The sequence below is a fragment of the Myotis davidii genome, unplaced genomic scaffold (assembly GCF_000327345.1).
Source record: "Myotis davidii unplaced genomic scaffold, ASM32734v1 scaffold608, whole genome shotgun sequence".
NCBI lineage: Eukaryota > Metazoa > Chordata > Mammalia > Chiroptera > Vespertilionidae > Myotis > Myotis davidii.
This window is the reverse complement of record NW_006300025.1, coordinates 3,242,503-3,269,188: the sequence shown is the minus strand read 5'-3', so window position 1 is coordinate 3,269,188 and position 26,686 is coordinate 3,242,503. Positions and strand designations below refer to the sequence as shown.

Genomic DNA, 26,686 nt, shown 5'->3' with positions numbered 1-26,686 from the left:
ATACTATTTTGTTTTTGTTTTGTTTTGTCTTATAAGGGGTTAAAAGTAGTTTTTACATTTCTTTCATTTCTGAAGTTTTTTTGTGTGTGTGAATTCTGATAATTGTATAGGTTATTGTCATAAATGGAAACTTTTTCTTTTCAGATAATATGGATGCAAGTGAACTCAAGCAGTTTTTTGAGACCAACTATTCTCAGATATACTTCATCTTCTATGAAAATTTTATAACACTGGAAAATAGTTTAAAATTAAAAGGTAAGCATTTATACAAGTTTTTTTAATGTTCGGGTTTTCTTACATCTCAGACTCAGACTGCTGAAAGCTGCACCCATCCTCTTACCTCCCAAACCTGGCTCCCCTGACCCTATCCCTAACCCTCCAGGGTCCCACTGCTGTAATGACAGCTCATGAACTAGACTCACCATACTGAACACATCTTTGACTTCTCACTCTTGCATCCCTTTTCCTTATCCATGAAGTGCCTGTGGGACACCCAGGTATAGGTTCTTGCTGGGCAGTAAAAACACAGGGACTGGAGCTTGGGGAGGAGAGGTACGACCATGCCGTTGTAGAGAAAGAATGGCAGTCAGGGATTTGGGGTAATTTCTTCTTTTATCGGGCAAAGAGGAAAGATAAAAGGGTAGGGTGAGGGGAGGGGTGCCAGGAAAGTTTTTTTTGTCACAGATGCCCAGAGAAGAGATGCAAAAAGGTGAGTAGCAGCAGGACTAGGAAATGATAGCACAGCGAAGAGGCTGTCACTGACTAGTGACAGAAAAGTTCTAGCAGAATAGTGGGAGCAGAATCCGAACAGAGAAATAGAGTAGCTGGGTGGTGAGGCCATGAAGGCTACAGGTGAGAATACCGCTTTTGATGAAGACAGAGGATTATATCTCAGGAGTAGCTTGGTCATGGGGAGGTTTTAAAGGATGCATTTGCTTGTTTGCAGGCTGAGGAAAGGGAGATAACGGGCGGTGCGAGGTAATGGGGGAAGTGGGTTGAGACAGGGGCAGGTATAAAGAGGACATGGAGAGGAGTGTATAGATGCCCTGATTGCTTCTGTAAAACCAGAGGCAAATGTCAAGCATGGAGGGGAAGGAATTTGGGGTGAGGCACTGTGGTGGTCCCTGACAAATAGCAGATGGCTCAGAGTCTTACAGAATGCTCCAGGCTCTAGTGCAGCCGTGGGCAAACTACTGCTCGCGGGCCGGATTCGGCCTGTTTGAAATGAATAAAACTATTGAAAAAAAAGACCGTACCCTTTTATGTAATGATGTTTACTTTGAATTTTTATAAACTGATATAAATCTTGAACTTAAAATTATTTTTTCCTCAAATTGGTAGATATTTCAAATATGAAATAATCTAGTTTTCTGGCTTTGCTCCACTTCACTTTCTTTTCATAGGTGTGTGGAGGAGAATAGTGTAATATTATGTGCAATCAAAATAGCAAAGGAAAAAATTAAAACTTCATATCTTAAAAATAAACACCCTACAACCTACTAACCCCATTCTAAAGGGTCCTTCTTCCCTCCCTACTCCCCCTTTTGCTTTCTCTATCTTTTTAGAGAAATATAGCTGTTCAACAATGTATCAGTTAGTTTGTGCTGCATAGCAAACCATCCCTAAATCAAGTGCCATAACATATAACAGCTAGTCATTTACCTACGATTTTCTGGGTCTGTTGGACAGTTCTTCTGGTTTAGGCTAGCTCATGCCTCTGATATCAGCTTATGGTTGGCAATCTATTGACCATGTTGCCTTAGTTCTCCTGCATGTGGCCCCTCTTCTCCAGCTACAGCTGTCTTGGGCTTCTTTAGATGGTGATCTCAGGGTTCCCAGCTCAGGAAGTGTTTTCAAGTTTGTGCTTGCTTCACATTTGCTAATATCTATCTGACATTGGCTAGAGCAAGTCACATGGAGAAATAGACATTTTTGATGGGAAGGGAAAAACTCTCCATTTTTACAGTCTACTGCAAAGAGCCATAACAAAGTACCAGTAAAAAGAGGGTGAGGTTTTGAAGTTTCTTGCTTTTAGTACAATCTGTGTTTTTTACTAGAGTGCAGGAAAAAAGTTGTATCAAAACGAAAGAATCAAGGAAAGTGTTTACTAGGAATAATGAACTCATCTTGTGATAATTTCAGCCTTCCAGTTATTCAGGCCAGATCCTGAGTTATTGCCTCTATCTTCAAAATACATCAGGATCCTTGGCCTCTTCTCCCCCTTTCTTTCAGACACAAGGGCCTTCTTCCAATCGCCTTTCTTCCTCACCATTCCAAACGGGCTCAGCCATAGGACCTTGTATTGTCCAATCCCTCTATTTGGAAAACATTTCCCCTCAATGTTTTATCCCCAAATGTTCATGTGGCTCACTCCTTACCTCTTTCATAGCTTTACTCAGATGCACCTTATCAGCAAGGTGTTCCCTGACTTCACTAGTCAAAATTGCATACCACCTTTTTTGGCACTCCCCATCTGCCTTTCTTATTGGTTGTCTTACTTATTCGTAAGCTTCCTTAGGGGTGTGCTTTTTTGTTCACTTCTGCATCCTCAGTTCCTGGAATAACCCCCTGACATAGAGACATTCTTTAGTATTCATTCAATGAGTAAATGATGTTACTTAATATTGTTGTGGGGCCCTAGCTGGTTTGGCTTAGTGGATAGAGCATCGGCCTGCAGACCTAAAGATCCCGGGTTCAATTCCGGTCAAGGGCACGTACCTTGGTTGCAGGTTCCTCCCTGGCCCGGGCCCTGGGCGGCGCTCATGCAGGAGGCAACCAGTCAATGTGTTTCTCTCACATTCATCTTTCACTCTCTCTAAATATCAATGGAAAAATATCCTCGGGTGAGGATTTCAAAAAAGCAAACAAAGACATAGAACTGTGGGGATTCAGTTAGATCAGGGGTCCACAACGTACAACTGCTGCTTGTTTTTATAAATCAAGATTCATTGGACACAGCCATACCCATTCATTTATGTATTGTCTATGGCTGCGTTTGCATTATAACAGCAGAGTGAGTGGTTGCAAGAGAGGCCTGAAAAGCCTAAACTATTTATTATCAGGACCTTTACAGGAAGAGTTAGATGGTGTATGCCAAGCAGTTAGCACAGTGCTTGGTGCATAGGTTGGACAATAAATGCTAACTACGCTGTAGTTGTTAAGATTTTTATTACTGTTATTATCAAAAGGATAGTGTGCAGTTGCTTAAAGAGATATATGAGTTTTTATAGTTATTATGCTCTATGCCTGTTCATTTCACAAAATTAGAAGTATTTCTTTGTTGTTTTTACTGTGCATTCTATCATAATTTGACCTTATAAGTAACTTAAACTGAGAAATGAATAAATTACCTGTCAAGGGTTGATAACCACTTGGAAAACATGGAAGCTGTGTTTAAGGATCAGCTTTGTTAAAAGTGGGCTCAGGCCGTCTGGTTTGGTGGTCCATCTGCATTCCTAACACGGGCACGACTTCCCGGTATTATTTGAAAAAGTAAATGTATGTTGATGCTTAAATGTTTTAAGATACCTTTTAACATGTCTTTCATATCCTAAAATGTACACATTGTCATGATAACTAATTTTTTAATATATTCCAGGGAATAATAAATCACAAAGGGAGGAGCTGGACTCTATTCTCTTTCTTTTTGAAGTAAGTGTTTGTTAATTCATTCAACTTTTAAGATTCTTGTAGAAAATATGTTATTTTAGATCTTCAGTTTCGCTTGAAGACAAACAAAATTGTTGGACATGTATCCCCTCCCTCCCTCCTTCCCTCTCTCTCTCCCCACCCTTCCTTCCTCCCTCCCTTCCTTCCACTTTTACAAACAATGCTGCAAAGAATATTCTTGTGATTTTTTTTTCTTTTTGCAAACATGTGGGAGAATTTTTCTGTGTGGTTACCTAGACATGAAATTATTAGATGGAAACGTATGCACATTTTAAATACTGATATTGCCAAATTGCTTTTTAAAAAGGTCATATAAACGTATATGTAAACTTATATGTAAGTCTTATGTAAATTTCCTAACCAACATTGGAGATGATTTGTCTTTTTCATATATACAAATTGACATGTAAAAACACACTGTTTTTAATATATATTTTTATGACTACTAGTGAGGTAGCAATCTTTGTATGTGTCTCTGTGCCCATATGTGTCCATCATATATTCTCTTCAAAGTCGAAGCAGCATTTGGGTTTGATTTTTGATATCACATGCTTTTTTGTCCAAAAGTATTAGACAAGCGGCCAGATTATTGATACCTTGAGAACGATACCAGAACCAAATTATACCAAAGTATAGGTTCTGCAAGTTAATTGTTGATTATCTAGAAGTTATTCAGGATTTGAAGATACTTGTGCTTAGGTTACTTGTGCTTAGAGTGTGTTTGCTGCAGAGCTGGCTGGAGAGGGAGGCCAGTGGAGGAAGGCTCTCCGTGGACTTTCTGGGTTTGTGGACTAAAACAGAGATGGAAATCTCCAGCCTGGGGCTTAGCTCATGGCTGTTGCTCAAAACTGTGGCTCCCCTTTCTCTCCTTTGAGGGCTGTACTCATTCCTCAGAGTAACAGACATTCATTCACCTCATATTCGGTGGTTATTGTGTTTCCTATGGCAACCCTTCTGTGAATGAAGTCTGTGCAGAGTCGTAAGATGTGCAAGGCAGTTCAGGGGTGGCAGCTCCAACTTTATTTTAAAGTTGCTCCATTTATATTATTTCTTCTACAGCTTAAAATATGTATCTACTGACTACCATTTGTTTAATTAATATAAATTATTTTATTCATGTAATAGCTGATGCATTTACTAAAGAATTTATAACATGCACATTTGAAGCATAATGATCAAGCCCATACTTTTGAGCCCCTCACTTCCCCCAGTTTAGATGCTCTTCCTTGATCCCATCCTTAGTCTCCCCTAAAGGCAACCACTCCCATGCATTTTTTCATTCCCTTTCTTTTTAAAGAATGATTTTACCACAAGAATTTGTATCCCTAAACGATGCATCGTGTAGTGAGTGTGATAAAATGGTCTCATATGGAACACAATCATCTTTGGCTTGCCTTTTACATTCAACATTATTTCTAAGATGTTAGAAAGAAGGCAAGCCCCCAAACCAGGGGTCCTGGCAGAACACATAGGAGCCAGACAGCAAGGCAAATACCCTAACTTCTGCAGGAGGGTGTGCAGCCAACACAGGGTCTGGTAGACACGTACACTGAGCAGGCAGTCTCCTGGGAGGGAGCCGGGGTGGGGTGGAGGTGAGGAGGCGGGAGGGATTATCCCTGACTCACGCCATCTGTCTCTCACTCTTTATTGGTTAGAGTTTAGGCTCACATTCTTGTGCAATTGGTTAATATAAAGGAAAAAGGGAGGGGTTGATCTTTGCTGTTTCAAAATGGCGGCTGCCTAAACTCTCTTGACAGAAAAGATTACTTGTTTATTCTCACAAAGATTTATTCACGTTTCTGAATTTAGTTCTAGTTCATTCATTCCATTCCCACTGAATTAAATGAATATATAGGATTTTTTAATTCCAACATTTTTTTTAATATATGTTTTTTTATAATTCCAACATTTTATCTATAGATTTTTTGTTTTGTTTTCTTGGTAGATAGAATGTCGGTGAATAATGACAAGCTTGCTGGTTAGTTTGTCTTACTGCACTGGCTCTCTAGTACATTGGTAAATAGACATGATAAAGGTGGTCATTCTGTTTCTGATTTAAAGAGCGTTTCATTAACATTTCATCATTAAGAATAATGTTTTCTGTAAATTTTTGGTTAGGTACTTTGTCAAGTTAAGGACATTTGTTTCTATTCCTAGTTTGGTAAGATTTATAAAAAAATCATAGATGGGTTTTGAAGTTTTTGAATGTTTTTTTCCTGCATTGTTGTTATAACATATGATGATTTCTTCATGAATATTAATGTGATGAATATAGTTCAGAATTTTTGGGAGGCTGATATTTTGTTTGCATTTTTAGATCTATGATCACAACTGAGGTTGGCTTAAACTCTCCCTTCCTCATACTGTTTATGAATGATCCTGTGGTAAAGGTTATAGAGCCTGTTGTAAAGCATTTCTTCTTGTTTTTAATTCCTCACCTGAGGATATTTTTCCCATTGATTTCTAGAGAGAGAGAGTGGAAGGGAGGGAGGCAAGATTGAGAGATAGAAACAGAGAGAGAGAGAAGAAGAGAGAGAGAGAGAAATATCACTCAGACAGACACATTGATTGGTTGCCTCCCACACATGCCCTAGCCAGGGTGGGGATCAACCTGAAACCTAGGTGCGTACCCTTGACTAGGAATTGAAACTGTGACCTTTGGTGCATGGGGGTTGGGGAGATCCCTCCAGGATGCTCTAACCACTGAACAACTGGCCAGGGCCATTTCTTCTTTGATTTTGTTCTGTAAAATAGTTTGTATAAAATTGCAATGGTCTGTTTCTGGAGTGTTTTAAGTCTTTTCTAGAAAAGCCATGTGAAACTGTTGTATTTTGTTGTTGTTGTTGTTTTAATGGAAATATTTTAACCTCTCATTTAATTTCTTTAATACTTTTAGTATTATTTAAGTATTTTAGTTTTTCTTGATTCTGGTTTGATAAATTATGTATTTTTCTAAGAATTTGTTCTTATTGAAGTTTCCAGTTATTTGCTTGACCCTTCTTTTAGGGGTCATAATCTCTTCAGTTTGATCTACTCTAGATTAATCTTCAATGTCTTCAAACAGTTGTTATTGATAGTAGATACATTATTAGTAGTAGTAGTATTAGTAGCAGTAGCAGTAAAAGTATTCATGTTACACTTTACAGGTGTAATTTTATTATATCCTCTAGTTGCCATTGTAACAGTTTTAAACTCTGCTCTTAGTTCAGTTGTTCCTTTAATGCCTTTTCTCTATGGCTTCTCTTACAATCTTTTTCTTAATCTTTGGTGTTCTGCAGTTTTACCACAAAATGTCTAGATGAAGATTTCTTATTTTGCTTAGTACATATGTGCTTCCTGTATTTCTGAATTTAAGTCTTTTGTAATTTCTGTAAAATTCTCAGCTACTATATTCTCAAGTATTGACTCTTTTCTATTCTTTCTGGCCATACTTCTAGGATTCTTATTTAAAACTAGTGGCCCGGTGCACAAAATTTGTGCATGGGGGAGGGGATGTTCCTCCGCCCAGCCTGCACCCTCTCCAATCTGGGACCCCTCGGGGGATCGGGCCAAAACCGGCAGTCGGACATCCCTCTCGCAATCCGGGCCCTCCCCTCTTGGCCTCTAACCGCCTCCACCTTGGTCCCACCACGATGGCTTGTCTAGAAGAATGTCCGGAAGGTCTCCTGGAAGGTCTCCCAGTCTAATTAGCATATTACCCTTTTATTAGTATAGATTCTTGATCTGTCTTCCAGGTCTCTTAAGCTTGCTTTTATCCTCTGTTCCCTCTATCTCAGCGGTTCTCAACGTGTGGGTCGCGACCCCTTTGGGGGTCGAATGACCCTTTCACAAGGGTTGCCTAAGACCATTGGAAAACACATATATAATTACATATTGTTTTTGTGAATAATCACTATGCTTTAATTATGTTCAATTTGTAACAATGAAATTGGGGGTCACCACAACATGAGGAACTGTATTAAAGGGTCGCGGCATTAGGAAGGTTGAGAACCACTGTTCCATCTCCTGGTCTTGATTTCTGGGTAATTTCTTCAGTTCTCTCTTCCAGTGCACTAACTCTCTTCATTTGGGTCTAATCTGTTGCTTAAACATTCTATTGAATTTTAAATTTCAGTGATTCTTTCTCCTGTTTTAGCTTCTTTTGGTTTGTAATTCATATGTGGCTGGTTGCTTTTGATAGTCTCTTGATCTTGTTTACTTTCAGACATCTTTTGTTTTCTTAAACATTTAACATGCAAAATTAAATGTCTGTATCTAATCATTCTAATATCTGAAATTGTCTAAATTTTTTGCTTATTCTGCTGTCTCTCACAGTGGCTTCTTTTTTTGAATGTTTTGTGATGTGATTTTGAAGTCAGATTTAATCAAATGTAGATGTAATCTTTTTTAATACTTTTTTTTTCCTGGAGGGTTTTGTCTTTGTTTTTGCCAGAAGTCTGGGAGTGCTCTTGATTGGGATCACTGTTGCTCCATTTGAGGGTCCTGGCTTATTAATGGAATTTCAGGTTCAGCTCCTCAAACTTCCCATGTGGTGGGCACTGGGATCTGGAGGGCACACACATCTATGGATTCTACTGTGGAATTTTATTAGCTCTGGCAGCCTGCGCTGTTTTTCTTGAGCTTGTTGCTTACAGATCAAGTTTTGGTTCACTTTCCTTTTGCCACCTTTCTTCTTCCCTTCTGCTTTGTCTCCTACTGTTTTTTAAGTTAGTTTCCCTATGTCCTTCAAAACCTAGAAATGTTTTGAGAATTGCACTTGCTGTCACCGATCTCAGGTCTAGTTGTTCTCCGACAGGATAGCCCATCAGAGACCCTTGTCCTATACCTCCCACAGAGGAAGTTTCAATACCTTCTCCTCGTGTCCAGAAATTCTAGATTAGGGAGGGCGTCATTACAGATGCATTACCAACTACAGAGGATTAGCTGCCTATATAATAGTGTTATATTGTAAACCAGAAGACGCCTTAATCAATAAGCCAAATTTATTTGGAGTCCTGTTCATTTTCGCTTTCACTAGCTGGCGCCAGCACTGACAACTCTGTCTGGGGCAGAGTTTATGGCATCTCTGGAATAGGAGTAGCCTTATTTTTCCCTATTATTTAAGCAAGCAAATGTTTACAGAGCCAGAATATCAGGGTTAAAATTTTAAACAGCAGTTTTTACCCAAGATGGAGGTTACTATGCTTCAATAGAACAAACATATTATCAAAGCTCATAAGATTCTCATTTTGCCTAGTAAATGGGAGTGAACAATGAACCTGCATTATTTTGTTTATCCTTATATTCTTTCTCTGTCTCTGGCTTTAGAAGGTAATTTTGAATCGTTAATGCTAAAAATTAAGTAACTTCATTGCTACTTTCTGTAAGTTAGTGCTGTGTAAAGAGATGGGTTATTAGGATTTGGAAGTAAATACTTATCAAGGTGTGCATAACTGGGAAAATCTTTCTGTTAAATCACAGAAGGGGTACTGTATAAAGATACTTACCAAAATAAAAAATGGATTGGAAGAAAGCATAAAGTTAAGAAGGCATTGCCAGTGTAAGAAACATTCAAACTTGTAGAGAATTTTTGTGAGTTTATTTGAGCCAAACTGAGGACAATTGCTGGGAAGTAAAACCTCAGTGGACTGAGATAATGCTCCAGAGAAAGGCAGTTATGCATCTTATTTTATACATGACAATCCAAAGAGAAGACTTAAGTGGGTTACATGAAATGCATTAGTGATTGTTTAGGGAGGCAGGAAAAGGAAAAGGAGTGGGGGGACCGCCTCGGGTTGGGTAAAAAATAAAACGATAGACACATACTTCTTTTACATAGATGAATACAGGCTAGTTAACAGTCAACAATGAACACAGTAGCAATGAGGTGACTTGGTGCCTCTGCTCTGAGGGGATGGGGCGGAGGGACATTCTAAAGGTATTATGGCAGATGCAAAAAGACAATAGACATGTTCCATTAAGGGAAAGATGGACTTCTTTCTGTTAGGGATAAAATAATGCCTTAGGTCATGACTACCTGCCATGAACTGCTTTTGGTTGAAAAGTTTTAATTTTAGACCATCTTATGTGGTTACTTTAGGTCTCTGAGTTTGTAAGGCCACTGTGCAAGCCTTCTCTGAGCTTGTCAGGTTTAGCATGTGGCCCCACTTCGTCCACAGCATGAAAGAAGAGCATGTAAGGATACCTGCTGTCTGCCTTTGCAAGTCAGGGGCAATCTGGAAGGGAACCTTTGAAAAAGGAAACAGTAGTTTTTAGATGTGGGAGATACCGGAGACATTACAGTGCTCTGATAAAGCAAGGGATGTGCAGTCAAGGCTGCCAGGCCAGTTCAAGTTGCAGTTTCAGGCAGTGAGCAGACCTTTCTGTTGCCTTTGTCTCCAGTGGGAGCATTTGTACCCCTTGGAAGTTGACCTCCAGCCATCTTTGCTCCTGGCTTCAAATCTGTATATCGCTTAATGTTTCTGTTGTAGCTGGTCCGTGGAGATGTTAGTCACATTTTTTTATTGAGTTTACGACTGTCTAATTTTACTCTTTTTTTGAAAACATTTTATCTGTCATTGCTATGTGTTTCAAATGGGAGTGGGGGACTCCATAAAATGAATTTACATTGTCATCTTGACTAGAATGTAAATGTTTCACATGGGCCATCCTGTTTAATCTCTTCCAACTTAAGTAGATTCTGTCTTGCCAGTTTTTATGGATGGAAGAAAAGGACCTTTGCGGTTTGAAGTGACTTGTCCAACATTGTACCAGTATCAAGTGCTACAAAGAGATATAACCTCTGTCCAGCTCTAGAACCTATTTCTTTAATTTACTATTGAAACCAGACAATGAATGGGTCTGTACTGCCTGTCACTACTTGAACCAATTCAGCAGAGAGAGGATTGAATCATATATGACCATTTATTCCAATACTGCCAGCATTATGGGAGAGCAGCAGGTCATCCACGAAAATCTGCACTGCAACTCCCCATAAGCCAGCTGCTTATATTGGGTAGGAAAAAGATTACATGGGGAAGCAGGAAATAGGGGCTGGGGTAGGACTCCATTGTTTGGACAACAAGATTGTTAATCTTTCCATGTTTGTAGGCAGTTCTTGAAAGAGAATGGACCGCATTCCAAGGTTAACTGCCAGGTCCAAGGTTGAGGGTAAGGGAGAGTACAACTCCCAGCCAGGTTAGAATGTCTTTTCTTTAATCACAACAAGGCAATCACAGTTAACAGAGTATGATTAATATTTCTTGTAACTATAGCTAGTCCCCAATATTCTATGTTTGCTCCTAAGAATACCATGATGCCTATTACTTAGGAGTCTTGATATTCTCCTGCTTCTCAAGCTCTATTGCACAGGCCATCTACACTAGCACGCACCTATTCTTTATTATACACATTTATTGAGTACCTACTATGTGTCAGTCACACTTCTAGGTGCTGGAGTGATGGCAGTGGGCAAGACAGAACCCCCTGCCCTCATGGAACCTATGTTCAATTTCCTGGTAAACTGAAGAGTCCACTTATAAGAATGGACATATGTCAGAGTTCTAGTAATGACCTTTGGAGTCATAGAAAACTCTGAATGTGACTCTTGGTGGTTGCCCTTGAGGTGGCTACCTGCAAAGGGGAAAGGAGGATTGGTGTAGAAATATTAGGCACCTGGTGAATGGGCTTCAACTTCAAATAATTCACTTGACTTTGAGAACTTTCTGGATTCTGCAGATGAGAGGTTATTTTCATAGTACATGGATTTGTTGTAACCAGGTTTGGTAAGACACACAGACACGAAAATGATTGGTGTGAAGGAAGAAGTGTTTATTCTACTCACAGTTCCCTAGTAGCAGGAAGCATGCCACGCCCTGTTAGGGCTATAAGAGAAGCACCATGGTAGAGTAGGCAGAAGGGAACTGAGGGTAGGAGCCTTTATTGTGTTTTTTTTTTTTTTTTTCCAGGAAGGAATGGGCAAGGTAAGGCAAGAGCTAATTAGCAGGCTTAGGATGGGATAGTTTGAATAATTTTGGTGGGCTCTAGGCTGTAAGATGATCCGTAGTTGTTCAGTATTTGGTCCTTAGGTGCTTTGGGCAGGGGGATAGTGTCCCAGAGTGTGAGAGCCCATAAAAGGAGGTGGGTGTAGATTTGGGATTGGTTGGTTGGTTGGTTGGAATATGCTGGCAGGTACTATCTCTAGCAATTAGCTAACAAAGGAGAGACAGTCTTTCCTAGGTCAGCAAGGCCCCAGAATGTCAGAGCATCACGAATACAGCCTGTCTGGGTGTGGCTCAGCAGTTGAATGTTGACCTGGTCAGGGCATATGCCTGGGTTGTGGGCTGGATCCCCGGTGGGGGATGTGCAGGAGGCAGCCTGTTGATGATTCTCTCTCATCATCTTTCTATCTCTCCCTCTCCCTTCCTCTCTGAAATATATAAAAATACAGTTTTTTTAAAAACAGAATACAGAGAATCTAGTTGTTATAGAAATGTTTCAAACTGCTATAGTATGTGCCATCCCCCTTTAGTAGGGAAATGGAGTAATTTGGAGTTCTTTGTATATGGTCAAGAAAGCTTATAGAATGTGATAGCAAGGCATTTCCTTACCCTCCCCACCCCAATTAAAATACAATATACATGGATGGAGGAAGAGATTTAATTTTAAAATTTATACATGTTCTGGCTTCAGAATGCTACTCATTCATCTGTTTTTCAGCTATCACAGTCAGAAATCACAGATATACAGGATATTTGATTTTTAGATTCCTAATTTTTAAATTTATTCAAGTTACCCCTTCAAATTAAATAAATGCTACTTTTTTCACCTTACTAGGGACCTGAACTTGTTCTTATAATCTGTAAAGTGTGGCCCGGTCTGGTCTAAAACCTAGAGTCCCCTCTGGGGTCCCCGTGCAGCTCTTGCTTGCTTTTTGTTTTTGTGTTGGTGTTGCTCTGTGTAAGTGCTGTTACACACACATGCTACTTTGCCTATTGCCCCTTTACCTCTTTTTGCATGGTTTCACTTCTGCCTCTTGGTTTATGCAAGTCTTTTTTTCAGGGACTGCCCTTTGCTTTCCTCCTCAGCTGGGCCATTCTTCCAATTTCTTCTGGCAACTCCTGCTAGAGCTGCCCATGCTTTTCTGTGAACACATATGGTACGCCCCCGCTTGTTACGATTTAATTATAGCTGGCTGTTCTTAGTTTTCCCTTAAGGTGGCTATGTCTTAGCTTCCTAACGAGACTATATAGTTCCTGAGGCCAGCAACCATTACTTATAATCTTTTGTGTGCCTCACAGTGATTTGCACCTGTTAATATTTATTATTGTATTAAATTCTCAACTTATATTCCATGCCGTTATTTGGTATTTTTGTGTTAAAAACGTTTTCTTTTTCACCTAAAAGTCTCTGGATAAAAGAGATAGGAAAAAAGGTAGCAGAAGTCTGGCTAGATTTAGATCAGGTTTTGACACGAACAAGCTGCATGGCTTTTAAGGTACTGTTATCAGCCAGGCTGGTGTGGCTCAGTGGGTGAGCATCAACCATGAACCAAGAGGTCACTGGTTTGGGTTGCAGGCTCCATCCCCAGTAAGGGGTGTGCGCGAGACAGCCAATGTTTCTCTCTCATCAGTGTTTCTTCTCTCTATGCCTCTTCCTTCCTCTTTCTAAAAATCAATAAAAACATAATTTTTTAAAAAAGTATTGTTATCGGAGAAATGTGTGGATGGTCTTTTTCTGTTGCTAGTGGGAGTTGGTTACCGCTGGAATAAGTATTTCTGGAGGTCCCTGCAGGAGGATGAGATTACTTCCCTGTGTTTCCAATGTCCCATTTCCCTTCATCCAGTCCAGGAAGAGGTGCAGCTGGAGACTCAGCAGAGCTAGAAGCAAAGGCGGTGTCTGTAGTTTCCATCCCATGGTGGAGCTGGGCCCGGCACAGCATTAGGCTAGTTGCAGCCCATTAGTCCATTATGTGTGGAGTCCACATGGCCTATGGAGCATAGAGCCCTGCAAGCCAGGAACAGGAGCGCCAACTCCGTTGTGTAGGAGTTTAAGTATCTCAGATCTTCCTGTACTTGCCGTGGCCATGCCTACTCTGGCAGTGACCTGTTCCAAGGTGTTACTGAAAGCAAGTACCGTCCCACATCACCCTGACCTTACTGGGCATGTGTCTATTCTTCCTTTGTCCAGTCCCTTCCCCCAGGATCTGTGAGGAACAACAGATCTGGAGAGTGTTAAACTGCAGCTTCCTGGCAAAGCTACACAAATGGCATGTCCATAATATGTGGCCCTCCCCTTTACTCCTTTCCTGTTATTTATAACTAGTTAATTACAGTGGTATCAGTACTTAGCCTCTCTTTACCTTGGCTTCCATGTACATAAAGTGAAGGAATGGGACTAGATGAGCTCTGGGGTCTCTTCTGACTCTCCCAACTTAGGATACTTCAAACGTAGCTTTGTTTGAAGTGTTCAAAACAGGAAGTTCACAAGGGAAGTCATTTTTAGCATGAAATTTAGTTTTATACTTTCATTTAGTTTTAAATATTAAATTGATTTGACTCTTAGCCTTTGCATATCTACACATCTCAGTGGGGTTTTCCTCTAGAGCAGCTCTGTTCAATAGAACTTTCTGTGATGCTGGGGATATGCTATATCTGCTCTGCTAAAGCAGTCAAACCTGTTAAGAATTTTTGTGAGTTTATTTGAGCCAAACAGTCGACAGTTGCTGGAAAGCAGAATCTCAATGGATTGGGATAATGCTCCAGAGAATGGTGGTTTTTCATTTATTTGTATACTTTCCAAAGGAGGAGACATAGGTGGGTTACATGAAACCCACTGGTGATAGATTAGAGAGGCGGGAGAAAACAAGCGGAAAACCTCTGGTTTTGGGTAAAAAGTAAAATGATAGGCACATTGCTTAGGTGGGTGCAGGATAGTTACAGTCAACAATTAACATGATAACAATAACAATGAAGGAATTTGTGGTATCTGCCCTGGTGCCCAGGACATTGGTTGTGCCATGAGGGGTCCGGAATAAAGGAAAGTTACAAGTTACCCTGACATTTCAATGATACTATGTTATCGTAGATGCAAAAAGACAATAAGCTCAGTTAAGGTATAGATTGACCTTGTCAGTGAAGATACTGGCCTAGGATGTAACTACCCACCATAACTGCTTTTAATTAAAGTTTAATTTCAGACCATCCTTTGTGGTTACTTTAGGTCTCTGAGTTTGCAAGACCACTATGCAGGCCTTCCTGAGCTTGTCAGGTTAGCATGTGGCCCCTCTCGTCCACAGTTCTATCCAGTTAGGTAACCACTAGCCACATGGGCTGTTTAGTGCTTGAAATGTGGCTGGTATGACTGAGTGACTTACATTTTAATTTTAAGTAACTTAATTTAAATTTCTGTTGCGAGTAGCTGCCGATTAGGCCGAGAAGCTCTATGGCCTCCCAACAGAGCCTTGTTATCTCATTTGAAAGACTCCTCTTTGTTAAACACTGGCTAATCCTTAGCATGTTGCATGTCTGTGTCCTCTGGGGCAGGGGACTTATGGTTTAGTGTTTTACAGAAATGGTTTCCCTGGGCTTCTCAGGCATTGTTACCACAGTGTCCTTGGCCGAGGGGAGATAAGCATTTATTTACAATCGTAGGTTGGGGACGCATGACTTTAAAGTGGCCTTCTGTAAACACAAAATTGAAGAGCCACACACAGTTTTATTTTACTCTTTTCATGTTTATTTTAAGATGACAATAATATTTTTAAAAATGGACAAATTATGTAGTACTTTATCTCCCCACCACATTTTCCATCTCCCCTCCACCTCCACCCTCACCCTCAAGATAAAGAAAACACTTTTGGTGTCATTTCAGGATGATGCCCGCTGTTTCTCCCTCACCCCTGTTTTGGTGGGAGAGATCGGGCTGGGTGCGCATGGGCATAAGAGGTGAACGGCTGTAGGCGAGATGCCCAGAGAGCAGAGGACATGTGGGCTGCTTCAGGGGCTTACAGTGGAAGGGGCATAATACTGTGGTCACTAGTTTTGGTTTTCCTTTACTGTCGAAGATGACAGTTTGGTTGTCTGAAACTTACTGTAGGCCTCCTGCATATCGTCTCCCCTCTCCCCCCGCCCCCACAGTATGGAGGTAATGCTGGATTGGAGCAGGACTCCTGTGTGCAGTCTTGCTGGGTGTAGTTGTGCTTGGGAGTTACGATCGACCTGGGTTAATGCAGGAGTGGCATGGAATTTCTGTCTTACGTTAATGGAATTCAACACTGGGTCTCTTGTTCTTCTTTGTTCCAAGCGAGCGTATAGATAGCTGGTTTAGCCTCTGATTTTTTCCCTCAAAATATGGGGAAAGGCCTTTTAATAGCTTTCCTGAATATAACACATTTGGATCCAGTGCAATGCCCGAAGTGTTGCAAAAGGGGAAACAAATAGCTGATTTTCATTCTATACAATTGCTTTGTATATGCCCTCCCATAATTTGAATATTGATTTAATTTCACATATAAACACATATATTTATACTTTTTACTTTTAATGGCATCACTGTACTTCAGATATTAATAATGAAGAATTGCCTGAAGAAAAAGTAGAATTATAAATATAATAGTAATCCAAATAATTTTGAGATGTTTGTTTCCATTTCTCCTCCAAAACCTTCCCACCCCCCCCACCCCACACACACACCTTCCTCCTTCTTCTATTGGTGGGACTGTTTATCTTTTTTTTAAAAAAATATATTTTATTGATTTTTTCCAGAGAGGAAGGGAGAGTGATAGAGAGTTAGAAACATTGATGAGACAGAAACATCGATCAGCTACCTCCTGCACACTCCCCACTGGGGATGTGCCCGCAACCCAGGTACATGCCCTTGACCGGAATCAAACCTGGGACCCTTCAGTCTGCAGGCCGACGCTCTATCCACTGAGCCAAACCGGTTTCGGCCTGTTTATCTTTTATAATCTTTGTAAATGAAAACAACTCAGAACCTCCTGCAGTGGTTCAGTGCAAATGCACATGCTGAATCATAGGCAAGTCAACTCATTCAAGGCAGGTGTCCTATAGGATTAAGTCAAAATTCTTTTTCTCTATGCAATGGCTTAATACCTCTTCTTATGAGCAAACAACACATAGAAAGACAGCAGAATTTTGTTTATAATTAACCTTTTCTACAGCTTCTGCTGTTTTTGGTTTTTATTTGTTATTATTCCAGACTCTCCAGTGTTCAAAAATATTTCCATGCTGCTCCCTGCTCCCCACAGACAGGTGAAGGACTTCCTTCCACAAACTTCTCACTCTATTGCTTTTTTCTTCAGGAACACTTTACTGTTGTTGAGTATTTATTGCTTAAAGGAACACTTTACTGTTATTGAGTGGAGGCGGGACAAGAACAAATAACATGAACAGGAAAAACAGATTCTTCATAAATCCTTGGAATTTAAAATCTTATTGAATTCAAATATTTGGATACTTCAGTAGATTTTTTCTTTTTTAAAGAATGGTTCCAGTTTGGAATGTAGCTCCTGGGTCGTGCCATAATTCTAAATATTGAATAGCAACTGAGAAAGGCCAGTGTCAGTTCAGATATCCTGGAGAACATTTAAGAAAGACAGGGACACCCTTCTTACCCATCTTCCCTTCCCAAAGCTGCGTTGTGTTCCTTGGCAAGCAAAACCAGTGCCACTGGTTATCATGACCAGAATATTGGGGCACCTTTATGACAATGGGACATATTTTAATGTGTTATATGTATTTTAAATGGTCATGGAAGTGCCTAATTCTTCTGGCTCTCTTCATAACATTAGTCACACTAGTTTTTATTATCGTTGAGCTTTTGGTTGGGAACAACTCTAAATGATAGCATAATTATTATGGCATAGTGCGACCTGCTCCACAATATTCCTTAAGACCCTGTCTGTAGGGAGTAGAGGACTGGGTGTCCTGTTAGGCTCTTTCTCACTGGGTTCATGTATTGCCTGTGGGGGCGAGTTTGCTCAGTAGTTATTCCTTAGTGCTGTGTCCTATACCAGGTACTGGGGAAATATCCGCTGAGGATATTTTTTTCCATTGATTTTTTTTCCTCTAAAAGGGAGGGAGGGAGAGGAGGAGGAGAGAGAGAGAGAGAGAGAGAGAGAGAGAGAGAGAGAAGAGAGAAGAGAGAGAAAAGCAACACATAGATCAGTTGCCTCCGCCTGGGCCTGGGCCTGGGCTCAGGATCGAACCAGCAAGCCAGGTACATGCCCTTGACTGGGAATCAAACCCACTATCCTTCGGTGTGTGGGCAGACCATCTGACCACTTAGACACGCCAGCCAGGGCCTGGTGTCTACTTTTGACCATGAAATGTTTGTGAGCTCTGCAAACTGGAAGATAGCAACAAAACATAAACATCTAGTCCTTTCTGGAGACTCTTTGAATGCATTGTTTGTGGTTCAAATTTGATCATCTTATTATAGCGCATAAATAATTTTAATTAAATTACAAGTGTCTGAGTTGAAAGGAGCCATTTTCAATGGAAATTTTAATTTTTAAAATTAATGTTCAAGACTATAGTGTTCCTTATGCCTCAGGACTTGGGTGTGAAACTTGGGATTCAACCAATAGGATACACTGAATTACTCGGTCTACCTTCAGGGAAGGGAAACTGGAGATGAGATGTTTGTGAAAGTCTGAAATTACATTCTTGCGATTATCTGCTGCAGCCCAGGTGCCCTGAGCTTAGAGGCATGCTGGTCCCTCTCACTCGACTCATTGGTAACTGACACTCCGGAGCAGGTCCTCGGGGAGGCAGCAGTAGCGAGTGTTTCTAAGAACCCTTTAAGGGCAGATGGTGGAAACCGCACCCTTTAAGGGTAAATTATATGGAAAATTCACAATAAAACTTGAGTATGTTGTATTTATTGTTAGAACAGCAGACACCCTGTAGAGTGTTTTTCTTTTAATTGAGTGGAATTAATGTGTTAACACAATTTGGGTGAGTTGATTCCACACACACACACACACACACAAATATATATGTATATATAAATTTAGAAGGGAGTTGTACCAATATTTGCTGTGTTATAAATTTTCTATAGCTTGTTTGTTTGGATGTGTAGCATGGTGGCTGTTACAGAGTGACACCTAGTGTTTGATGTGCTTGTGAGACTGGACTGGTTGGAAGGGAATAGTCTGGCTTGAAGCCTGCAGGGCATCAGCTGCTCCTGCGGACTTTCACTGAGTGAACTTGTCGGAGTGGCCAGTCCAGAGATGACTGCAGGTCTGCAGTACTTCCTAATTGCGCTGAAGTGAGCATTTAAATCCTCTTAAGTTTCTAGGGTGGTGGGAACCACGTGGTGGCACCTCACAGGGGCTTTGTGATTTGTAGTCATCATTTAACCTAAAAAATCTCTAGAAGTGGTGTGTGTGTGTGTGTGTGTGTGTGTGTGTGTGTGTGTGTGTGAGAGAGAGAGAGAGAGAGAGAGACAGAGAGAGAGAAAAGAAATGGCACAGAAAAGATAGCCACAGAAAAGACAGACAGTCAACTTGTACTGGTACCAGAGTTGAAGAGATCTGAAAAATGTAGTTTTTAGCCAGAAAATAGAAGTGTGCATGAAATGAAGAAGAGGATGGCAGATTTGGTTGTGTAAAAAAGGCTCCTCCCAAATCTGTTTCAGTGAGTGCTTTATTCCGGGCAAAACAACATATTGTGGATAGAATTATACCTTGTCAATTTGAAGATTTGTAAAGATCTGTGGATGTTCTCATTAAAAGTAAAACAAGAGTCTAGTCCAATTTGATTTTCTTTAAAAAGAGATTAGACCTTTGCATGATCTTAATTTAAGCAAAGTGAAAAAATAACCTTGCAGTCTCTCAAATGCATATGCTTCCAAGTTTTTGAATATTGCATTTTTAAGAAAGGAATTTATAGGGAGGGCATTGGCTCACAAAATCATACAGATTTCAAGTGTACCGCTCAACATTGCATTTTTAGTATCTAATAAAAATGGTTTCCTACTTGTATCTGTCTATTTATTTTGATCACTATTGATAGTGTTTTTCTCTATTCCAAGGTTCTGTATACCTCCGTGATCGCGAACCTATGACATGCGTGTCAGAGGTGACACGAGAACTCATTTTTTTGGTTGATTTTTCTTTGTGAAATTGCATTTAAATATATAAAATAAATATCAAAAATATAAATCTTTTTTTTTTACTGTGGTTGCAAATATCAAAAAATTTCTATATGTGACACGGCACCAGAGTTAAGTTAGGGTTTTTCAAAATGCTGACACGCCGAGCTCAAAAGGTTCGCCATCACTGGTATAGCTCATGAAGGTGCTCTTAGATACTTTTCTTCTGCATCTTACCTCAGTCTTTGTTCAGAGCCTCAGTTTCCCCCCTACTGGAGTATCTGCTAATTAGTGAGCTTCTGCCCCTTCTTTCTCCCTTACCTACCTGGAATGCTCTCTGTGCAATGTAATTCTGACTCCTGTGGCCTTTAGAACTCCCCAGCAAGGCTTTCAAGGCCCTTCCTGACCTGGCTTTTCCCTCCCAATCCATCCCTACCTCCTATCTTACTTCTGTCCTCTCTGGCAAGCTTTTGAAGGTTCACAGACAAAGCAGCAGACCTCCTCCCTCCTACCCCCATACCCCTGAGTCTGCCTAAAATGCCCTTCTTATATATTCTTTAGGATTCAGCTCAAGGCTGGTCTCCCTTTTTTCTTTTAATACAAATTTAAATCATTCAGAATTAAAATAGTATGATATAAAAAAGTTAATGAAATTTCACTTTTGTATAATTTTAAAGTTATTTATTTTTTTAATTCCTAACATTTTTTTTCAATTGCAGTTTACAATCATTATTTCATATTAGTTTCAAGTGTTTTTTTAACTTTATTAATTTTAAAAATTAAAAAAATTTAAATTACATTTTTCATTTAATACTAATTTATATTACTTCAGGTGTTTTTATTATTTATTTCTTTAAAAATATTTTTATTGATTTTAGAGAGGAAAGGCGAGGGAGAGAAAAGTAGAAACATCAATGATGAGAGAGAATAATTGATCGGCTTCCTCCTGCATCCCTCACACTGGGATCAAACCTGCAGCCTGGGCATGTGTTGTGACGGGAATCAAACTGGTTCATAGGTTCATGCTCAACCACTGAGCCATGCTGGCCAGGCAGGGTGTTTTTATTTTTTAAAATTTTTTAATTTGAACAATATTAAACTGTTAAAGAACAAAATTCAACTGAGTAAATTAAACAGATTTTATTGGCTTTTTTGTAAACATTTTTTTGACATTCTGTATTATTTTATATTAGTTTTAACATTTTATATTAGTACAGCACAGTGATTAGATAATTGTATAATTTACAAAGTGATCTCCCCGATAATTCTAGTACCCACTTGGCACCATATGTAATTACAATATTATTGACTATGTTTCCTATGCTGTTCTTTACATCCTGTGACTATTTTGTAACTACCAATTTGTGCTTCTTATTTCCTTCACTTTTTTCACCCCGGCCCCTGTTCCCCTCAGGCAATCCTTAGTTTTTTCTCTGTTTTTGTTTTGTTTATTTTGTTCTTTAGATTCCACATATAAGTTAAATCCTATATTTGTCTTTCTCTGTGTGACTTCTTTCACTTACCATAAAACTCTATAGGTCCATTGCAAATGGTAAAATTTCATTCTTTTTTATGGCCAAATAATATTTTATTGTACATATGTACCAGAGCTTTCTTATCCACTCATCTGTTGATGGGCACTTAGGTTGCATATCTTGGCTATTGTAAATAATGCTGTAGTGAACATAGGGGTACATATATTTTTTTGAATTAGTGTTTTGGTTTTCTTTGGATATATAGCTAGAAGTGGAATTGCTGGGTCATGAGGCAATTTCATTTTTAATTTGTTGAGCAACCTCCATACAGTTTTCCATAGTGGCTGCACCAATTTGCAACCTTCACTAACAGTGTATGAGGGTTCTATTTTCTCCACATCCTTATCAGCTCTTGTTGATGCTAGCCATTCTGACAGATATGAGGTATTATCTCATTTTGGTTTATTTAAAATATTTTTTTATTTTTCAGTTACAGTTGATGTACAATATTATATTAGTTTCATGTGTACAACCCCGTGATTAGACATTTATATTACTTACAAAGTGATCAATCTAATAAATCTAATACTCATTTGACACCATACATACTTATAATTATTATTGACTGTATTCCCTATACTGCACTTTAAATCCCCATGACTATTTTGTAGCTACCAATTTATATTTCTTCATCCTTTCACCTTTTTTACCCATTCCAACCCCCTCCTATGTGGCAACCATAAAAATATTCTCTGTATCCAAGAGTCTGTTTCTGGTCTCCTTGTTTGTTTGTTTACTTATTTATTTTGTAGTTCCATAGTTCTATTTCTCTTAAAATTTAAGCTTCCAAACAAGTGTTGACATTCAGAGCTCAATAAAAATATTTTGTCCATATCAGGAAGTCAAGTCATTTTTAGTAAGGGATGAGTGGCCAGGCCCAAGACAATTGAAGAATAAGTTGCCCTTTCCACAGGTCTACCTGGAAGTGTCTATGCCGCCGGGCTCCTACTCACTTGGGTCTTTCTAAAGCCAGACTATCCTTTTAGCACAGGCATTCACAGGATGCTTCTTTTAAACATAACTACTCAGTTCTCATCATAGTTTTCTGAGCATTTACTGGACTTCTGTTCTCTTCCTGGTCAACATTTTTTTGACCTAGCATCTTGTATCATGCAGCTAGTTTCAGGGAAAGTTTCTCCCCTTTTCCTCTACTTTGGGATATGTTTTGTTGGTCATTGCTTTAGTATACCTTATATGAGCTAATATGTAATATTTTTCTCATTTTTCATTGTCTTCTCTTTCTAAGTGGAATTGAAATCAAGTCTGAATCTACTGGTCATTTGGTAATTATTTGAAAAAAAAATTTCCCACAAAAATTTAATTACAGTCAGCAATTTTATTTTATTTCTTTTAATTCCTTACCTGAGGGTAGACAAGGAGGGGATGGAGAGAGTGAAAAAATTGATGTGAGAGAGAAATATCCATTAGTTGCCTGACACATGTGCCTGACCAGGGATCAAACCCACAACCCTGGCATGTGCTCTTACCAGGAATTGAACTCACGACCCCGTCAGTGTACGGGACAACGATAGCAATTTTAAAGTACACCATAGATAGCATCTTGTACAAACTCCAGCTTAAATTTCACATTATTCCTGGTCATGCAGTAGGTTCTGAAGAAGAAAGAACTATGGATAATCAGTTAAAAGAATGACAGATTCCCTGTTGTGCTGATCAGTTAGTAATACCTAATTTTGATTTCGAGTGTGCTATAATGGATTACCATATAGATGTAGCTGAGCACTGAGCATTAAACAGAGCCATGTGTTTTTCTGAAAAGTAATATTTATTCACACTGTGTGGCTTTCCTGAAAAAATTTTCTTTATTTTACTCTCCAGTGAAACTATAAGGTGTCAATAGTTTATATGGCATTCACAGTAGTGTAGCTTAGAATATTGGCTGCAGTAGAAATGCCATATTGTATATGCGTCAGTGAAGTAGGCTTCATCTGGGACTTCCTAGGGGACAGGCTTAGCATTTAGACACGGATGGTTGTGTGGGTCTTTATTTTTATTGACCTCATAGACTTAGTATATAAAATGGCCGTTGCAATATTTGGGTGCAAAAAGAAATTTCAGTGTAGATGGTGTTTTGGCCTTTGAGTTCTATAATATTCTGTCCCTTTAGAAATATTTTTAGTAGCTCTGACATTGGGCATTGTGTTACATACCTGAACATTATTGAATTTATTTTTAAGTGTTTTTTAAAATTCATCCACTTTGTAAGTCTGAAAACTTTTATTCAGAAGTGATGATAGTGATAGGCCCGACAGAACAAGTTAGAGATTCCTTGTGTCTAACTGAAAGTACCCAAGCATCTAGATACATCAACTTGCTGCATTCTTTATGTTTCTTTTTTATTTATTGCATACTAAGAAAAGAAACTTAAATCATGAAAACAAATAAGTATTTTGAAAATCTGAAAAGCATGACTCAGTGCCAAATTGGTTTCCTGACTAAAGTAAAGAACAGTGCGCATGCCAGACATTTGTCTAGTCCAAGATAAGATCTATCCGGACCTCTACAGTAATTTTCTTAGTATCTTCTATAAGACATTTTAAAATTAACTGGCAAGATGGGGTCAGAAGATGATCCTGGAATGTAGCTGATGTGCCAAGTCCCCTTGGAGGAAAATGCATGAGAAAATAAGACACTGGGTCTCTGCTGTATCGTTTGCTCAAGAAGGAGGCAGAAAAAGTACAGGAAGGACTCAGGGCACCCAGGCTTCCATCAGTATGAGGCAACAGTCAACCGATGAGAAGCATTGTCAGTATAGATTGTGTCCCTGAAGTAGGGTACCCTTTTCTTAGTTCCACGATTTCTTCATATGATGAGAATATTCTAATTAATCATTCACATATTATTGTGGCAGACATAGAGATGTGCTGCTCACATCCCCCTTTAAAGAAAGAATTTGCTGTCCAGCTGTAAGGAGTAGATGAGTGGCAGCCTCTGCCTGTTTATGCCTTTAGCTTTCTAGCCATGATCAGTCACCCTCTTATCATGGTCACCTATAGGGGGAATTAAACATGGGACAGTAATCTCTTTAAAACATTCAGGAAGCTTGCATGGGGCAAGTAAAAGAAACTGTTCCCAAGGGGTATAGGATAAAGTACAGTATATATGTTATTACAAATAATTATTTTATTTTATTTTCTGAAACATATATAGTAATCACTATGGGCCTGTCATGAAAATATTTCATTTCACTTGTAGTTTATTTTCTTTTTATGTCTTATGATTTTGTTATTGTTTTTTTTTTATAGAAAATACTACAGTTTCTACCTGAACGCATTTTCTTTCGATGGCATTACCAGAGTATAGGTAAGAACAATTAAATATTTTTTAAAGTAATATAGATTTCTTCTCATTGAATTTTCAGCATTTTTTAAAATAATTAACACCATCAAGATAGGTTATAGCAAGGAAAATGAGCAAGGGTATGCTAATTAAAACCAAGACAAGACCAACCTGGATTTTGAAGGAAAATATAATATTTTTCTACGCTGAAGAGTGGTTGGTAGAATAGCAGCAGCATACTCAACAGAGAGCTTGTTAAAAAACGCAGAATTTCAGGCCCAGCCAGATCTGCTGAATTGTACTCTGAGTTTTTAAACAAGAGCCTCAGGGATTCCCGTGCAAAAAAGTTTGGAAACATTGATCTAGAATTTTAAAGTAATTTTACATTTTTACTTACAAAAATATCTTGTTCTTCAAACTTTGATCATTGGCTCAAAATCCTTCTGTTTGAATGCTATAGAATGTGGCCTCAAGAGGGAACTTGAAATAGAGCAAGTTGCCACGACTGCCCTTTCTGTCCAACTCTTGACATTGGATATTACATCTCAATGTAGTATTCACAGCACAACTGGAGTAATTTGTGGTATTGATTGTGAACTTGACCTTCTGTTTAAAGTGTTGGTTTAGTCCTTTAGCCTTACAAGACTGACATTTCCTACAACTTTCCTTTATTAGATGACTAGAGGCCTGGTGCATGAAATTTGTGCACTCGGTGGGGGGTGCCCCTCAGCCTGGCCTGCACCCTCTCGCAGGGCAAGAGGGAGCCCTTGGGGGATGTCCGACTGCTGTGGAGTGGGAGAGGCTCCTGCCACTGCTGCTGCACTTGCCAGCCGTGAGCTTGGCTTCTGGCTAAGCGAAGCTCCCCCTGTGGGAGCGCACTGATTACCAGGGGGCAGCTCCTGTGTTGAGTGTCTGCCCTCTGGTGGTCAGTGCATGTCATAGCGACTGGTTGTTCTTCCATTCGGTCGATTTGCATATTAGCCTTTTATTATATAGGATTGTATAGGATTGTATTTGAGGAGAGCATAGCCTCATTATGGAATCTTAACTATTTGATCATTCATACAGTCAAATATTTACTGAAGGAGAGATATTTGTGTGCAAAGTTCTGGGGCAAAAACAAAGAATATCTCACCATCCTTGTATAAGCCAATTGCCTAGTGGGGGTTAGATGAGAAAAAATAATTACAGTATAACTGTCACTTTGAAAGAAGTATAATGGCAGCAAAGAAGAAAAGTTGAATAATTCTATTCAGAGGAATTGCGTAACACAAGAGAGATAATTTTAATCTGAGCCTTGAAAGGCGAGTGTGGAAAGGGCTTTTTAGGTAGAAAAATCAATATATAAAGACATGGAACCTGAAAGAACATGGCTTATTTAGTGGATATTCTAAAATTCAGAATGTTAATTTTAATTTAGGATTATTTATGTGAAAAATGTGACTGATTCTTATATAAACAATTTCAAATTATCTATAATAATAAAAGTGTAATATGCTAATTAGACCTACCTTCTGACGAAGCTGGCTGCAAGGGCCGAGGCAAGCCACCGCAGCTGTGAGGGCTGAGCCCCTTGAATGAATTTCGTGTATCAGGCCTTTACATTTAAAAATGTAAAGAAAGTAAAGTATATATGGTACATACATCTATTGAACTAAATGACTAAATTATTAAAGATAAGTGCCGTGGTCTTTAAATCTTTCAAACACATAGAGAAGGTTTTTCTTTAAATTTTAGAGAGTTATTGATAGCATTTCTGCTAATTGATGCTTTGACTTTGTATATTTAAATTAAAGTGATATTAAATCAAATGTTAAGTATAATCTAAAGATTCATCATGGGGATTTGTTATTTTCCATGATATAGCAGGAATTGGTGACAATGAGAAATAACTAAGTGAAGTATTTTTTTTTAGTCTGTGTTAGCTATAATCTTTCAATTTTGTTTGTAATTTATATGAAAACCATACTCATTTTCTTCAGATAGTACTTTAAAATGTCTGAAGACTGGTAGGCTCCAGCTCTCAGCATGAATAAATTTATTAGAACTATGTGTGGAAATTAATTTGTGAAATATGTTGTGAAACT

General features: G+C 39.0%; 1 protein-coding gene across 1 annotated transcript in view; it reads left to right on the top strand.

Annotated features, from left to right (window-relative positions):
* Nucleotides 1–136: 136 nt before the first annotated feature.
* The window catches only part of RALGAPA2 (Ral GTPase activating protein catalytic alpha subunit 2), a 270,837-nt gene continuing 244,287 nt past the window's right edge, over nucleotides 137–26,686 (top strand). Inside the window, exons 1-3 of the mRNA XM_006776151.2 lie at nucleotides 137–255; nucleotides 3,599–3,651; nucleotides 24,566–24,623. Coding sequence (XP_006776214.1) covers nucleotides 150–255; nucleotides 3,599–3,651; nucleotides 24,566–24,623 — 217 coding nt within the window. The 5' untranslated portion in view covers nucleotides 137–149. The remainder of the gene's footprint in view (nucleotides 256–3,598; nucleotides 3,652–24,565; nucleotides 24,624–26,686) is intronic.